At 39.4% G+C, this 16,710-nt stretch overlaps 2 protein-coding genes across 3 annotated transcripts; one reads left to right on the forward strand and one right to left on the reverse strand.

Annotated features, from left to right (window-relative positions):
* Positions 1-62: 62 nt before the first annotated feature.
* On the reverse strand, positions 63-3,908 carry lrit3b (leucine-rich repeat, immunoglobulin-like and transmembrane domains 3b). The gene is made up of 5 exons (XM_079472291.1): positions 3,683-3,908; positions 2,897-3,360; positions 2,170-2,475; positions 1,692-1,754; positions 63-1,524 (listed from the first exon to the last, which is right to left on the reverse strand). The coding sequence occupies exons 1-5, from the start codon at positions 3,805-3,807 to the stop codon at positions 1,358-1,360; spliced, it is 1,125 nt and encodes a 374-aa protein (XP_079328417.1). The 5' UTR covers positions 3,808-3,908; the 3' UTR covers positions 63-1,357.
* Positions 3,909-5,325: 1,417 nt separating this feature from the next.
* metap1 (methionyl aminopeptidase 1) lies at positions 5,326-14,336 on the forward strand. 2 transcript variants are annotated; one of them, XM_079472297.1, is made up of 12 exons: positions 5,386-5,520; positions 5,886-5,960; positions 6,421-6,472; positions 6,572-6,681; positions 6,947-7,007; positions 10,665-10,756; positions 11,586-11,669; positions 11,901-12,039; positions 12,543-12,674; positions 12,825-12,968; positions 13,129-13,194; positions 13,271-14,321. In XM_079472297.1, the coding sequence occupies exons 2-12, from the start codon at positions 5,916-5,918 to the stop codon at positions 13,435-13,437; spliced, it is 1,092 nt and encodes a 363-aa protein (XP_079328423.1). In that variant the 5' UTR covers positions 5,386-5,520; positions 5,886-5,915; the 3' UTR covers positions 13,438-14,321. The 2 variants fall into 2 exon arrangements, with proteins under 2 accessions (XP_079328422.1, XP_079328423.1); XM_079472296.1 differs by lacking the exon at positions 5,886-5,960 and having other exon boundaries at positions 5,326-5,520; positions 13,271-14,336.
* Positions 14,337-16,710: the final 2,374 nt, after the last annotated feature.

Raw genomic sequence — 16,710 nt, forward strand, 5'->3', positions numbered from 1 at the left:
TTATAGTGGAATTAATGCTGTCAGTAAAAAGTGTCTCAGAATTCTGGGTAATTTTTACTTTTAACCAAGGTGTCATTTAATCAACACAATTTTACTGTAACAAATTGGTTTTGGCTTTACAAGTTATTTCAACTTACTATTTTACACTTTTACATGTTTTTACATTAACTCATCAAAGTAAGTTAAGCAATTTCAACGTATGTTTATAAACTACAGCAACTCACCCCTGGTCAAAATAAATTTTTTTATTTCAAATAACTTAGGACATCAAAACATTCAAACGCATATTTGAAAAAAGAAATTGAAAATAAAAATGAAATCAATAAAGATCTTTTTTGAAACCCCCTATAAGCAACTTTCAAAATATGATGAACGGTAATCACGTTTGGTAATCTGAGGCTCATGTAACAATGAGTGGATGACAAGCAGGTGGGAGTTTGAAAATCGAACAAACTTTGCCATTGAAAACACACAAATAAGGTATATTATAACATACTTCACAGGAACGGTGTGTTCATATCAGTTGTTGAATCTTTACAGCAGAGCGGCAATGTGGACATGAAAGATCCAATCTGATAAATCTGACATTTTCATTGATTTGTTTTCATCAGTCTGCAAGAGGTGGTGAGCAAGATCGGGAAATGTTGGTGCTGTAAATTCCTCATCTGGGAGTCTGAGTACAGACGGGTAAGTGTCAGAGCCTCATAAAATCCAACACTCAATTTATCACACTATAATCAGGATATTATTTAACAGACTATAAACTTAAGTCAGCAAAATAATAATCTTTGCCCCATAGTAGGAACAATATTAATGGTAGTCAAAAGTGCCCCAGAACTGTTTGCTTTTTTCTACAGTCCTCAAAATATCGTATTTTGTGTTCAACAGAACAAATAAAAAAACTATGCAATGCTTTTTCTACTATGGTAGTCAATGATGTCCCAATATGTCAGTTGCTAACTGCCAAATATCTTCCTTTGTGAAATGTATACAGATTTGGAGTGTATACAGTAAATGATGACAGAATGTCACATGTCAGAAAACATCTGAGACTGTAATAAAACCGATTCCTTACATATAACTTTCATTTTCTGTAGTAGGCTACATGATGTACAACTGCAGTATTTGGTAAAACAATATAAAGTGAGCTAAATGAACTAGTTGATTTTGGTGAACGTTCTTTGGCTCAATGCTGCCACCTGGTGGTCATTAAAAATAATCTTATCTCTCTTCATTTTAGGGATGTTTATCAGTTTCTTTAAGGCTGAATGAGGCCCAGTTATGTTTTAAGGTAACGGATACACTGAGACTTGATTGGTTGGGTTCTTCTATGAGTAGTTTGCGGGCTATTTTGAGGCTATTTACTGTTGGACATTAAGCCCACCACATCCAGACTGACAACGGCCTCTGATATCCCTGCCATGTTTTGTGCTCTGCATCGATACTCTCCTGCATCTTTATAGGATACACCATTAAGAGTGACAGCTAACCAGCGGATTCCCACGCGAGAAGAGTCTTGGACATCTGCAGGAAATAAAAGCGATCGTACGTGAAATCAAAGGAGACAGATGTATGCGACTAGGATTTATTTGGTTACAAAGTTCAGTCCAACAGCAACATTTTTAAAAGTAAAGGATAGGCACAAAGTACATTAAAGTTAATTATTTTATGTGTGACCCATGGGAACTTACAGCTGGAGAGTTTTCTAGGCAGTCTTTCAGTTTCCATGCTGCTCTGAAACTGCTTACAACAGCCTTAAAGTAAAAAACATTTAAAGAAAAGATAAAGTGGAGTGTTAATGTCTAAATAAAGGATACAAATTTTCAATAAAAAATATTTTTCCAGTTCCTAACATTGTTCCAAATATCTTTGTTCAATAGAATTTATACAGGTTTGGAAAAACTTGAAGTTGAGTAATTCGTAATAGAATTTTCATTTTTCCCTTTAACCAACTCAGCATATGATCCCAACAGATTTAGTCCAATGTGCAAAAGTCAAATCATGTCTCATATAATAAACTGTTGTCAAGGTTATTATAGTTTTGTTGAGACATTGTATTTTCAAATAATATTCAGGCACATATAACAGAAATGTTTTAATAGTTTCGTTTTAGTAAACTACAGTTACCTCGCTGTGTGTTTAAAAATGTACCACATAAGTGTGTTATACCTGTGTTATAATGATTTGGTCTGGCAGATTTGAACCACATAAGCGTGGGGGTGGGATGTCCCGTAGCGTCACAGCGAAGCAGAACATTGCTCCCCAGCAGAGCTGTGATCTTTGTGCTAGAGGTTACCACATATGGCCTACGGCAACGAGAGAGCTCCACGGTTTGAAAGGGAACTCCGGCGAGGCCCGGCGGTCCACTACATGTTAGGAACCGATCCAGCAGTGCCATGGAAGACTCCGGTGCCTTGCTAATATCAAGCAAGGAGGCAAGCCTGCAGTCACACACCCACGGGTTATCCTGTAGACCTGAGAGATAAGGTGACAGAAAGAGAGACATGTATTGACACATTTGAGAAAAGGCCTGTCTGGCACATTGAATCCTCGGAGGTGTGCATGGTTACGTAACGTATGCTGGAGCAATGGTTTTCACTGGAGACTTAATGCCGGCGAGGCATATAATGACCGAAGATTCTCAAATCCCACAGAGATAACATCAGTGTTTCTGTGTAAACCAGCCAGATAAGGTATTTATCTGGCTTATTTAATAATATTTTATTACCATAAGACATTAATGACTTCATTTTGTTTCAGTTGCCTTGGTAATCATTTCCTTTTTGTTATCAGTGACTTGCATTTGCATTCTTGTCAGTAATTCTATAAAAAACGTTATGATCATATACTGTCTAACTAAAAACGTCTGGTATGTTTTCAGCTCTGCATGTTTCACCTAAAACCACAGGGCACTGGGGTTGAGTTGTATCGCTGAGCGAGACGAGCGGCCAGAGAGCGATCAGAACATTAGGCAGCGTGTTCAGCCTGTTGCTCGAGAGGTCCAGATAAGTGATGTTGCCTAGGTAACGCGCAGCCATGGGTGGGATTCGTGCCAGGCGGTTATTGTGCAATCCAAGGGTTCGGAGGCGTGGTACGTCCCTAAGTCCCTCCCAGGGGAAGGTGGACAGAAGGTTGCCATCCAATCGTAACTCGTGAAGGAAAGGCAGGTTCGTAAAACTCCTTGGATGTATAACAGTGATGGAGTTATATGTGAGCCACAAATAATGAAGTTCTGGCATAGCAGAGAAAGCACCTCTAAATATCCTTGACACAGACGTGCGTTCCAGACGAAACTTGACCGTATCACTTGGGAGATCTAGTGGAATGGCAGTTAAGGCTGGGTTCTTACAAAGCACAGTTCTAATAAGAAAGACAGAGAAAACAAATAAATAGACAAATAAATTAAGGTTATTTGTAAGCAGCTACCTCATTAAAATAAAATACAAGTCTACGTGACCGCTACAAGCATCTGTTCACACTTTTTTCTCTATTAAAAATGAATAAATTAGCTGAATAAACTGTTGAATGCACATGGTGACAGCCATAAGGATGAAACAAACAAGTTTATTAAAATGCTTGTCTGCCCCACACTTCATTGGTGACCTCTTTTAAAGGACATTAAAACAAGAGAAGAGAAAGTGTGTGGATGTAAAAACAACCGAAAACAAAAAACGGACTGTACCTGAGTTCCTTGCTATTGCTTCGACCGCGAAAAACACACGTGCATAAAGACGGGCACACTGGATTCTGTGCACAGCCAACCAAAGCCAAAAACAAAATGAGTTCAGCAAGTAGAAATGGATTCATTGTTATGCATGAAGTATCTCAAACACTATTGTTCAGGAGAGATGGGCCACGTGTGTGTGTGCAAAAACATGCCATTCCCAAACACCAGATTAAACAATAAACGGATTAGTTCAGATTACTCGGGTAAAGTGCACATCAATACTGACTGTTAAACACCAAGCTGCTGATGGTTCATAGTGGTGTTTATATTATGGAACGGCAAACCATTATCAGGATAAATAGATTAACTGTAAAAAATGAGAAGATGGATCAAGTTTTTAAAAATACTTCAATTGGTAAATTTTAGTTTGGACAAAAAAAATGTTTGAGTTACTATTAAGGTTATTTTAGTTTACTCAAATTAAAACGTTGAAAACGTTCCTGTTCATTGCAATCAAATAATCACCAATGAAAAGATGTTGACCTAAAAGTTTTGGGAATTTTTTTTTAAATGTCGACTCCAAAAAATCTGAAGTAAGCACTAGAATTATAATAATATACAAAAACTACAATAAAAAGTGTTTAATCTCATATAGCAAGATAAATTTAGCTTCTCATACGTAGAACCTAAACTCTGGAATAGCCTTCCCGATACTATTTGAGGGTCAGGCACACTCTCCCGATTTAAATCTAGATTAAAGACACATCTTTTCAGCCAAGCGTTCACTTAATGCATAGTATGCCAAATAACATAAAAAATTAACTAACCACAGCTACGCTAACTATTCTCTTTCTTCTTCCCCTGCCTCGGGATGCCCATCCCAAGGTAGAGAGAGATTATGCCCATCCCTAAAATTAAGGCAGCTACATCTGAAAATCCTGCGCGACCCTTCGGAATGACTGACCATCCCAGCTCCCAATTCCATCACCACCCAAGAGCAAAGATGGACTACTTGTCACATTAACGCTACATTTATAATACGAAGTATTTAATGCTAAACTTACATCACATGACAGCAGTCTGAAGTTAAAGCTGCACTCAGGGACATTATACCATTACTATTTTCCCTGCTTGTAACGTTCCTCTGTTGTCTGATATCGATCACAAAATTAGACCGTTTCAACAAATAAAATGTACTAACTAATAAGCTCTCCCTATTTCTCATAAACATTACTATCAAAGTCACCGAGTGCAGCGGTGACACGTCTGAGGGGATCTGGCCCTCCCTGCTGAGTCTGGTTTCTCCCGAGTGTTTTTTCTCCATTTATTCATCATTGGAGTTTGGGATCCTCGCCACAGGGCCTTGTTGGGTTGCTCACCGGGAGACTTCTATTATTTGCTAGAATGATCTTGCTTGTTCCACCACGCTGTCCTGTGTTTTACCTTTTCTGTTTGTCTTCCCCCCCCCTGCAAAGCTGCTTTGCAACAATGCACGTTGTGCAAAGCGCAATATAAATAAAATTGAATCAAACTTCACCAAATAAAATATATTGCAATTCACAGTTTTCTCTTTGTCATAGTCAACTGTGTTGTCAAAATGAATGGGAAATTATCCAAAAGGGCACATTTAACAGCTATTCGTATGATAGTGGCGGAGTGGGTCCCTCCCTCTGATGATCTCAGATGACTGCTGTCTCCCCGTATTTCTCTCTCTCCGTCTCTCGGTCCGACACAGCAGCATGGCGGCGGTGGAGACACGGGAGTGTGAGACGGAAGGTTGCTGCAGTGAAGCCAAACTCCAGTGTCCCACCTGCATCAAACTCGGGATTCAAGGCTCATACTTCTGCTCTCAGGTGAAACTCTTAACGCCTCGCAAACGTCCGAAGCTTTTCGGATTAGCAGCGCGTGTCACGCTACCGGCCTACGAGAACGAGCTCCAGCATTAGCCAGCTAGCCGTTACATATCACGAAGAGGCACTGTTACAGCTCAATGTCAGCTTCGACGGTTCCGTGGAGCTTTGTGCATGTGGATATTAAGGACGACACAATTGCCTGAGATGTTTACTCTTATCACATCAGGTCAAAATGCTGTTTCTGCGAGCTGTTTTCTTGTGTTTTTAGGCGCTTTAAATGACTGCAGCTCAACGTGGCCGCGCGCTGAACGGTTCAGTTGACAGATCGTTCAGTACTGAATAACCTTCGGTGGTTTTATTTCCAGGCTCGTTAAAGTGAAATAAAAACAGAGGACATGTATCCGAAAGGTCGTCTTTATCATCTGGTGCTGCGCATGAAGGTTTGTCGTTTACTGTATGTGTGCAGTCTGTAGGGGAGCGTCTCTTCATTCTCATGATCAGATCTGCTGAGGTTGTCTCAAGACACTGTGCTGCCCACTAACGTTACACCCTGTGTTGATCTGTACGGGTAGCAAGCTCACTAGGTGTTTAGACCCAAGCATCTGATGCAAGGCATGATCTGCTGTCATTGTTGTTGAGAGATTGAAGAGTGACATCATGATGATGATGCTGCCAAGACAACTGTATTGGATTTGACATGTCTGTAAATAACATTTGACAAGTGCCTTTAATAAGTGCAGCATTGTTAGTCGCGCTTATAAGAAATCCTTTTATACCGCACCATATGTGGTATAACGCAATATGTAAATTGATGTGGTTTATTTCTACATAAAACGAAAACTTGTTTCTTGTCGTCTTCGTGTTGCTTGAGTGACAGCTCGAGTTCTTGTATGTTTTCAGGAGTGTTTCAAGGGCAGCTGGGCCACCCATAAAGTGCTCCACAAAAAAGCAAGTACGTGTTTCCCTGCCATCGAGTTTCATTACTAAATTGCGTATGTATTTTGTGAAAATCTGCACAGTTCCGTCGTCAATGTCTGCCTTGTTTCTACAGAGGAAGATCAAATAAAAGATGATGGCAAGAACTGTGTGGAGAAGGAAATCAACACAGACCCATGGCCTGGCTACAGATACACTGGCAAACTGCGACCCCACTATCCACTGGTAATGACAAAGCACACGCGCACATGCGTGAGTTACCGCAAGAAGGGGTGTCTGTCATTATGACATCATTTAAAACAGACTCGATTAGTCAGCGGCATTATCTGCTGGAAATCAGTAAAATGTTGTCGTTGAAATAGTTTTTAAGAGTCAGTCTGATAGCGTTGATGATGCATTTTCAGTTCGTTCATACCGACCTGATTCGGAGCAAAACCGATCAATGCTTTAAATGTTCGATTGGTTCGATGTTCTCTTTCTTTTGTTTTAGACACCAATGCGGCTTGTTCCCAGCTACATTCAGAGACCAGACTATGCAGATCATCCGTTGGGTAAGACATTTACTTCTGCGTAAACTGTACGCAAACTGCTAGAGTCAAACACGTGTGTCTCTCTCAGGCTGTCTATCTTGCCATGCCCTCCATCTGGGTCACTGCACCAATCTGACCGACTGCCATATTTACTGTGTTAAAATATGCCTGTGGTCTTTTCACCCTTTTTCTGGAGCACTGACGTATATTCGCTCTTAAATTAATAAATCTCATCAGCCGTTAGATTCTTTCAATAGAGACATGTTTCCTGCAACAGTGCACACCTGCTAACCGAAAATAACCACAAGTGAACATTCCCAAGATAAACCTGTAAGATTTGCGTTCTATTCGTGTGCCTCTAATACCATAATATATCAAATAAAAATGTACATTGCTAGTATTGTGGTGAACAATTCATCCTTGCCAGTAAGATTTTTGTCTTTGTAATTTTCAATCTAAATGTTAAATTTGTGGCAAAATCAGCTACGCCGTAGGCTCTGTTGACGTAGGCTGCGTAGCCAGACGTGAACCTCTCCAAAAACGTAACGATGCGTCGACTCTACGTGGACCACAAGCACTGTGATTGATCTGTTTAAAACCCCTCCCTCAGGTCAGAAAACTCAGTCATTGCAACATGTTTACTTAAACGCATTTCGGAAGGAATTATCTTAGTCAATTGTTTGTTCTTCCGTATTTAACATCTCAAGCTGCATCAAAAGTGACTGTTTACTTGCCCTTATCACTGCTAATGCTTCTCAAATGAGCTGCTTCTGCTTCGGCTCTTGTCTTGGTTACACAAGCGACACGTGCGTGAACACTGACACCTAGGGGTCATTGCCTGTCGACGCGGACGGCGCACAAGTTTGTCACGCATACTTTAAAACATATTTTTATATTTGTAAGCATTAGAATGTTACCACAGGGAGTTACATACAGTGGCCTTAAAATATATGTCCACAATTAAACCACACTTAATAATGTATGAATGTGAACTGGTTTTCAGAGGTTCAGTAAATTTGTGGGACATAGACATACTTTATTTTGTTTACTTTCTTCCCACTGAATTTCATTTTTTCATATGTTAGTCATTTATTTACAGGGTTCAAATTGAGGGGGAGCTGGGGTGTTCCCGGACCCACAATAGCCTTAAGGGACACCTCATGAAGTCTAAAATATTTAACTTGGGGTCCCCTGGTTTTTTATTAACACTAGACAACTAAAAGCCCCAAATATTTTTTTGGTCACATTTTTACGCTAAAACAACACACTATTAACCGTTGAAATTTGATAAGACGCAAATTAAAATGTCATTTTTATCTGAAAATATCCATGTATGCAAATTCACCACATTGTTCAATGAAGATATGTACAGACAAAGATGTCTGTAGATGATCTTAAAACTCAACTTCTGCAAACATGACCTCCGACTTTGACGAGAAGGGTACCCATCTGCTCTCGCTCAAAGGGATGAGATTAGTTTTCTTATTCTGCATTGGTGTATATGGATTATTTTCATATACTTGATCTACATTATCATTATCAAGTTTAAATCGTTCATACACTTCTATATGTGGTGACTGGCTGGTTTTGCTGCACTGCACAGACAACCACTATTGACATTGATGCATCCTCTCCCTCACTCGCTCCAACCAAATTACTGTGATCCAAACTATCATGTGATTTCTTTTGTGGGGGGGGCTGGTTAGGGGACCCCTCCAGAGCTTTGACACAATTCGAACACTGTTTATTTACCCTACAACAACTACACGACTGATCTGACAAGTTCCCCGCAGTTATGCATTTAGACAGAGGATGTACACGTGTCTCCAGGAACTGACTTCAGACAGCACATCACCCAGGACCAGTTGTTTAAATATGGCTAATAAAAAACACATGAGTATATGTTTTTAGTGTGATAGGCCTATATTGAAAACAAGGTATTATCAAGATATTTGTGCTGAAGGTATATAATTACATGTGCTAAAGTCTGCACCAATTGTCAATTTTACTCAATTACATCAATGTTACAATTTTTTTGTACTGCGTTTTTGCACTTAACATTTTAAATGATCTTTCCAACACATACTTTTTAAAGTGGGTTAAACCATCTTTTAAATTATTGTAGAGCAAAAATGCTATAAAAAATATATATTTTGAGATGTACATCGACTATCATTAAAATGAGGATCAAATTCTAGGTATATCGCACAGCCCTACTTACTTTGAGTGATATTTTGTATCTAATGCTGTGACATCCATACAAATTGTTCCATACAAACATGTTGTTGCTGTTCATGATGCAACAACACTTCAAAGAGAGATACTCGATCACTGTCTTTGAGAACAAATTGAGATTTCGTACACAGCCTCAATATCATTAACCCACATGTACATTTATTTCTCTTCCTATACTGTAGAGGCGTCTCTTTGTGAAACACTGTATTTTGTGAGTAAATGTTTATTTGTCCCTCATCCACTAATGCTGCAGACTCTTCCTGTAAGTAAAACCATTATGGTTGTGATGAGTTACCGTTAGGCTCCTCCTTATAGTTACAGCCTCTCATTCCTGTTATTAACTCATCCTTTAGTCCCTTAAGCCTCGGCTTTCACATACAGAGTGATGAGAGAGTCTGGATGTCTTTAAGAGCGTCATTAAGTTTAGTGAAGCGTGTGTGTGAGGGTCCACAAGTCCCTTGTGTGTGTGTGGGGTCAGGCTTGTGCGGCGTGCGTCTGAAGCCTCTCTCTCGCTCTGTGCAGCTGCAGAGGTTGGGTTGTTGGCAGGTACGAAGCCCCGCCGCTCCCCTCGTGTTTCCAGCTCTTGTTTTTACAGTACCACATGGAGCGTTTCACTCCGCAGTGGGCGTGCGAGTGTGTTTTTCTGTGTGTGTGTCTGTAATGGCATGGCTCTGTCTGTTTCTGCATGGCTGATGTGGTTCGCTCAGCTGGAGCTAGGGGTGGACGATGTGACGAAACATTCGTAATAAAATCTTTGTGCTGATCGATTAATACTTTTATTTGGAAAAATATGATTTGATAGAAGCTAAGTTCTTATAATATATATATATAAATGTGTATTAATTATTATAATGATTATCTCGATAAGCCCTGTTTCTTAGTATGTGTGCAATAAAATAAAAAAAGATAAAAGTATTGTATAGAAATGATAAAATGTCAGTTTGGGAGTCAATAAATTGTTTTATTTTATAGTTTCAAATCGTGAACATAACACAGGCCTACACTCCACAGAAATCCATTTTGCTATCAAGTTTTTTAAATCACTATTTGGATTTGGCAAACAAGAATGTTTTTTTTGTTCTGGTTTCTTTTCATTGTTGGTCCAAATAATATCATTCGATAGTCCAAAATATAGAGTTATTTATAGCATCAGTATACGCAAAATCTCATTTCTGCGTCATACCACCCAGACCCAGCTGGACGTGTCTGTGGATACACCATGCCAAACTGTCATGTCAATAGTGCTCAGTGGATCAGTGATCATATGTGTGTTTGTGTTTGTATGTGAGTGTCAGAGGTGATTGTGATGCGCTCATTTGCTGACTGAAGATCGTGCTGTTGTTGAAATAGTTAGTCAAAATAGTGGTAGTGAAATGCTTATGTGGGAATGTGTGCGTATCTATATATTTGACCATGCATTCACATATTTGTATTTGTTTATAGGGATGTCTGAGTCAGAACAGTCCATGAAGGGGACATCTCAGATAAAGACCCTTGATGCGGAAGAGATTGAGGGCATGAGAGTTGTCAGCAAGGTAAACCAACACCATAACCTTCCAAAATCTTGTCTAATTCCAGATCCTGCTCCACATCCAGATATAGGCTAAATAATGAAGTTGTCAAATAAAGGTAGATGATGCTTGATCAGTGTTCCTTGTGAAGTTGTAAGTGACTCGAAATAACTCTGTTTTGAAATGGGACTGTCGGGTATGGGAATCTCATCCGCATCTGTGCATTAATAATGGATCAGGCGTGTCTAACTAATGACTGCCAGTGATTTCGTACTGATTTTCTGTTATGCTTTTTTGGCAGTAAATCAAAATCAAGCTGGCCAAAATCTGAATAGAAGTATAATGCAAATGTAAATAGATTAAATTGTAATTCATGGTGTGATTTCATCCTCTGAATGTGCATGATTATGATTTGTCATTTTGCTATAGAAATTATATCCACCAGCTGCACTGCCGCAGATATCTGTTCTATCGTTCCACCCTCACATTATTTATGTCATTTGAGTGAAGGAGAAACCAGATGAAATATTGAGTACATAATCATCATGGACATCAGTTAGTATTAGTGATGTGTTTATGAAAAGATTAGATGAGATCCAAGCCGGACAATGGCACATTCAGCTTTTGAAGAAGCATCCAAGATTCCAGCTCACCAACTGAGAGTGATAATATCACACTTGCTAGAAGTTTTTTCTGCTCGTCGGCAGGGGATGCTTTCCTGCTGAGAGACACGGTTGCGTTCATCAGATTTCCAAATATTTATGTGAATACATTTACAACTGAGAACACTGTCGTAAGCAAAAACACAGAAGAGTTATGCTCTGTTGCAGAGATGACTGTTTGTTTTTTCTAGCTGGCTCGAGAAGTGCTGGACATTGCTGCCATGATGGTGAAATCTGGGGTGACAACGGAGGAGATCGACCATGCAGTGCATTTGGTAAAGCTTCATCTTTTCATCTTCGCATCCTCCTGTTTAAATATTATATGCGCTTAGAATTAACACAGAAAGTGTTAATGATTTTACTTTATAAGACAATCAGAAAGAAAATTTGATAAGCGTTTTTTAATCTGATGGTTTGTGCTGAAGTCCAAAGCTCACCATTTTAAAAAAAGTCCAAAGTTGCACCTTTTTAATGCTTTTTAACATTCCTCCTGTTTATTGATGAAGGCGTGTACAGCTAGGAATTGTTACCCATCGCCTCTGAACTACTACAACTTTCCCAAGTCCTGCTGTACCTCCGTCAATGAAGTCATCTGTCATGGAATACCTGACCGTCGCCCCCTACAGGATGGGGACATACTTAACAGTAAGTATCACCATACACGTGCAGATTTATCCGCGTTAAAACATTTACACCCTTAGTGCTGCTTTAAAACAGCTATTTATATTATATTTCAATCAAATTATATTTTTAACTGTACTCATGGCAGCTAGAAGTGACTTTGTTTCATAAGCATTAAAATGTGATTTCCTTAAAATGTGCCTCTTTTAATTAATGCAATAAATGTGTATGCACAATGAAGTTTATCATTGTAGTTATCAAATCAAATCTTTATTGATTCATACAATTCAAGATAACTGATACATGGGAACATGCAAGCCACACAACTCTACAGTGACCTGAGAATGTGTTTCACACATTACAAATTAACAGCTACTGTAAGACTGTCGATTTCTGCCGACAGCTCGTGAAAGAAATTCAGTCCTCTGTGAAACCTCTGCCAGACATAACACTTTATAAGTAACAACAAATGCAAACGCGAGCATTCAGACTGAAATAAACACACTTGCATTTGTGTTTTTCTGCAGTTGACATAACGGTTTACCACAATAGTTACCATGGAGATCTGAATGAAACCTTTTTTGTGGGTGAGGTGGACGAGGAAGCCAAGAGATTGGTTCAGACCACTTATGAATGTCTAATGCAAGCCATCGACTCAGGTGAGGTCAAACGTTATTGCAAACAAGCGCTACACATTTCAATGAGAGTGTAAATTGTCTCAACAGACAAAAACAGCCATTGTTACATGAATCGTACATAGCTTTTAGTGGAATATCTGTGTTAAGGAGGCTTGTTGTTTTTATATCTAGTGAAGCCTGGTATCCGCTATCGTGAACTGGGGAACATCATTCAAAAACATGCGCAGGCTAATGGCTTCTCTGTGGTCCGGAGCTACTGTGGCCATGGCATTCACAAACTGTTTCACACTGCACCCAATGTACCGCACTATGCCAGTAAGTGTATTTACAGAAACCGACATCCTGTCAGAGAAAAGCAATCTGAATGATACACATCGTGATGTAATCAGAGCTGGAGAAATTGCAAACTCTCGTAAAGCAGATTTTGTGTCCCCTGGACAGATCTGAATTGTATATGTTGTTTATATTTGCACAGAGAATAAAGCAGTAGGAGTGATGAAGCCTGGCCATGTGTTCACTATTGAGCCCATGATCTGCGAAGGTTAGAGACTAATCACCAAATTCTTTACTTGAATCTTTAAATCTTATTGTATGTAAAACAAAAGTTCTCTGTGCAGGTGGCTGGCAGGACGAGACGTGGCCAGATGGTTGGACGGCAGTCACTCGCGACGGAAAACGTTCGGCCCAGTTCGAACACACGCTCCTCGTGACTGAGACCGGCTGCGAAATCCTCACACGTCGACTGGAGGATAACGGCAACGCTCACTTCCTGTCCCAAATGTAGGATGGTGGGGTCGTATCAGCCCTATTCTGCAGTGGAGATAGGATACAACAGCTCCGCCCCATATCACCGATCAGCCAATCACACTGTGGTTCTCTGTTGGGCTGGAGATGATTGGCACTGTGGCCGTGTCAGCGGTTTTGGGCAGGAGATGGAGATTTGTATACTTCTGAATGTGTCATCTGACAGTCACATTAATTCAGCTTGGATCTGAGAAAAGGCGCTGGCCTTTAACTCTGTTACTCTGTCTACATGGGATGCCGAGTTATCTGTGTGAGTGCTTTTGTGTGTGTGTGCACCCCTGTGTGTTTGAGTCAGAGTGTCAGCTGTGTGGACTCTGCCGTCTCATTTTGCTTCAGTGTGTTTGTATGGCTGGCTCGTTGCAGTGTACGGTTATTTTAGTTTTTTTTGGTAAGCCATTGGAGTTTGAGATGCAACGAGTAATAGAATATAAATAGTAAAACACTGGAGGCTCTCCTACTGATATCAGAACAGATATAATCACAGTTAGAGTGCCTCGTGACAATGAACATTGTAAAACTGTTTTTGTCGGCGTTCATAAGGTCCTCTTAAATCAGTCGTGTTTTCTCTACAGCACCCAGAGGTGAACATTTGGTTAAATACAATGGTTTATTTTCTGCTTTGTTAAAGGGGGGATAGTTTCTCTGAAAAGGTTCTCATTGCAGTTGTCCTTGGTCAATGAAAAGATGATTTTTGTTTGTCTCTGGTGATAAAATCCAACATAAGGAGAAGAGAATCCCATATAAAAGGAAGGCTGAAAAGCAGAGGCCTTGCGTCATTGATGCTCTCTGTCTGTTTAATGCATCTCATGGAATCATCTTCAGTGTTTCGGTATTCAAGCTGAATAAAAGTATATTTTCTCCTTTATTCTGTCCTCTATTTCGGAACAAATAGCAAAAAACTAATAACAAAACCTGTGCATACTTAATACTAAAGTACCACCCTTTTCATAACATGTTTAAGTATTTGGTCATTCTCAAAATACGACTTTCAGTTTTCATGCCTAAAATGTTGTTATTATTATTATTATTCACTGGCATGATTAGATTTGTTACCAATAGTAATGGGCAACTTGAATCTGTTTTCTTATTCAATTATTTGCTTACAGTTCCTGTCATTGTTGATGTAGCTCCAGTGACAAATTCCCATGAAAGGCTAATTCTCCAAAGTCACCTCAAAACTCAATACATGTATTTTTCCGATAAAACCTAAATTTTTTCCGATATATCCTTCATACCGACACAATCCAAAGCAACACCAATGACGCTTTTAAAGAACCACGCCAAAAACCGACATTTTAAATAAAATGTCTATCTTATATTTAGGAAAGGGACAGTCACCATGTGTGTGCTTGAATGGAGCATCTACTTTGTTGACCATTCCCCTTGTAAGTTCCTACTGGCTAGTTTGTGTCACCAATGACACAAAATCAAAGGAAAGATATATATTTTAAATTATTTATATTAATGATTTATTTGGTTTGCATTTTATGCATTTATTAGACCCTATACAAAAGGGTTAAACATAGGGAGGGGGACGTGTTTTTTGTCAAGTACAAATTAAATTCAAAATAGTTTAGAAAAATGTTTACAAAAATATGGGCTAAATAACAATCAAAATAAAAAGATGCTGAGTTGTCTATTAATGGCTAAATCAGGTGAATTTGTTTTATTTGGAAGTCGGCCCATTCTCCTCTGACCTCTAGCATCAACAAGGCATTTTCGCCCACAGGACTGCCGCATACTGGATGTTTTTCCCTTTTCACACCATTCTTTGTAAACCCTAGAAATGTTTGTGCGTGAAAATCCCAGTAACTGAGTAGATTGTGAAATACTCAGAGCGGCCCGTCTGGCACCAACAGCCATGCCATGCTCCAAATTGCTTAAATCACCTTTCTTTCCCATTCTGATGTTCAGTTTGGAGTTCAGGAGATTGTCTTGACCAGCGCCACAACCCTAACTGCATTGAAGCAACTGCCATGTGATTGGTTGATACGATAATTGCATTAATAAGAAATTAAACAGGTGTTCCTAATTATCCTTTAGGTGAGTGTATACAGTTGCTGGTCATATAATTAGAATATCATCAAAAAGTTTATTTATTTCACTAATTCCGTTAAAAAGGTGAAACTAATTTATATATTCATTCATTACACACAGACTGATATATTTCAAATGTTTATTTCTTTTCATTTTTATTATTATAACTGAAAACTAAGGAAACTCCCAAATACAGTATCTCAGAAAATTTGTATTACTTAAGACCCATAATAAGAAAGTATATATTTTTTAAATCTTGGCCAACTGAAAAGTATGAACATGTACAGAACTCAATACTTAGTTGGGCCTCTTTTGCCTGAATTACTGCAGCAATGCGGCATGGCATGGAGTCGATCAGTCTGTGGCACTGCTCAGGTGTTATGAGAGCCCAGGTTGCTCTGATAGTGGCCTCTTCTGCATTGTTGGGTCTGGCATATCGCATCTTACTCTTTACAATACCCCATAGATTTTCTATGGTGTTCAGGTCAGGCGTGTTTGCTGGCCAATTAAGAACAGGGATACCATGGTCCTTAAACCAGGCACTGGTTGCTTTGGCACTGTGTGCAGGTGCCAAGTCCTGTTGGAAAAGGAAATCTGCATCTCCATAAAGTTGGTCAGCAGCAGGAACCATTTAGTGCTCTAAAACTTCCTTGTACACTTGACCTTGGACCTCAGAAAACACAGTGGACCAACACCAGCAGATGACATGGCACCCCAAACCATCACTGACTGGAAACTTTACACTGGACATCAAGCAATGTGGATTGTGTGCCTCTCCTCTCTTCCTCCAGACTTTGGGACCCTGATTCCAAAGGAAATGCAACATTTACTTTCATCAGAGAACAACTTTGGACCACTCAGAAGCAGTCCAGCAGTTAGTTTCACAATCCTCTCCAGGGTGCGGTTACCCCTATTGCTTGTGCACTTTTTTTTACCACATCTTTTCCTTCCCTTCGCCTCTCTATTAATGTACTTGGACACAGAGCTCTGTGAACAGCCAGCCTCTTTTGCAATTACCTTTTGTGTCTTGCCCTCCTTGTGCAAGGTGTCAATGGTCATCTTTTGGACAACTGTCAAGTCAGCAGTCTTCCCCATGTTCCCCATATCAGTCTGTGTGTAATGAATTAATATAATATAAAAGTTTCTCTTCTTGAATGGAATTAGTGAAATAAATCAACTTTTTGATGATATTCTAATTATATGACCAGCACCTGTA

This window comes from Barbatula barbatula, assembly GCF_947034865.1.
Source record: "Barbatula barbatula genome assembly, chromosome: 14".
Classification (NCBI taxonomy): Eukaryota; Metazoa; Chordata; class Actinopteri; order Cypriniformes; family Nemacheilidae; genus Barbatula; species Barbatula barbatula.

Excerpts from the sequence above, each read along its gene's own strand:
- lrit3b (XM_079472291.1), bottom strand. The coding sequence starts at position 3,807 with ATGAATCCATTTCTACTTGCTGAACTCATTTTGTTTTTGGCTTTGGTT. Across the intron at positions 2,476-2,896 it reads CCAGTGCCCTGTGGTTTTAG|GTCTACAGGATAACCCGTGG; the intron begins GTGAAACATGCA and ends CTTATCTCTCAG. Across the intron at positions 1,755-2,169 it reads ACCAAATCATTATAACACAG|GCTGTTGTAAGCAGTTTCAG; the intron begins GTATAACACACT and ends TTTTACTTTAAG.
- metap1 (XM_079472296.1), top strand. The coding sequence starts at position 5,341 with ATGATCTCAGATGACTGCTGTCTCCCCGTATTTCTCTCTCTCCGTCTC. Across the intron at positions 11,670-11,900 it reads TCGACCATGCAGTGCATTTG|GCGTGTACAGCTAGGAATTG; the intron begins GTAAAGCTTCAT and ends TTATTGATGAAG. Across the intron at positions 13,195-13,270 it reads TGAGCCCATGATCTGCGAAG|GTGGCTGGCAGGACGAGACG; the intron begins GTTAGAGACTAA and ends TTCTCTGTGCAG.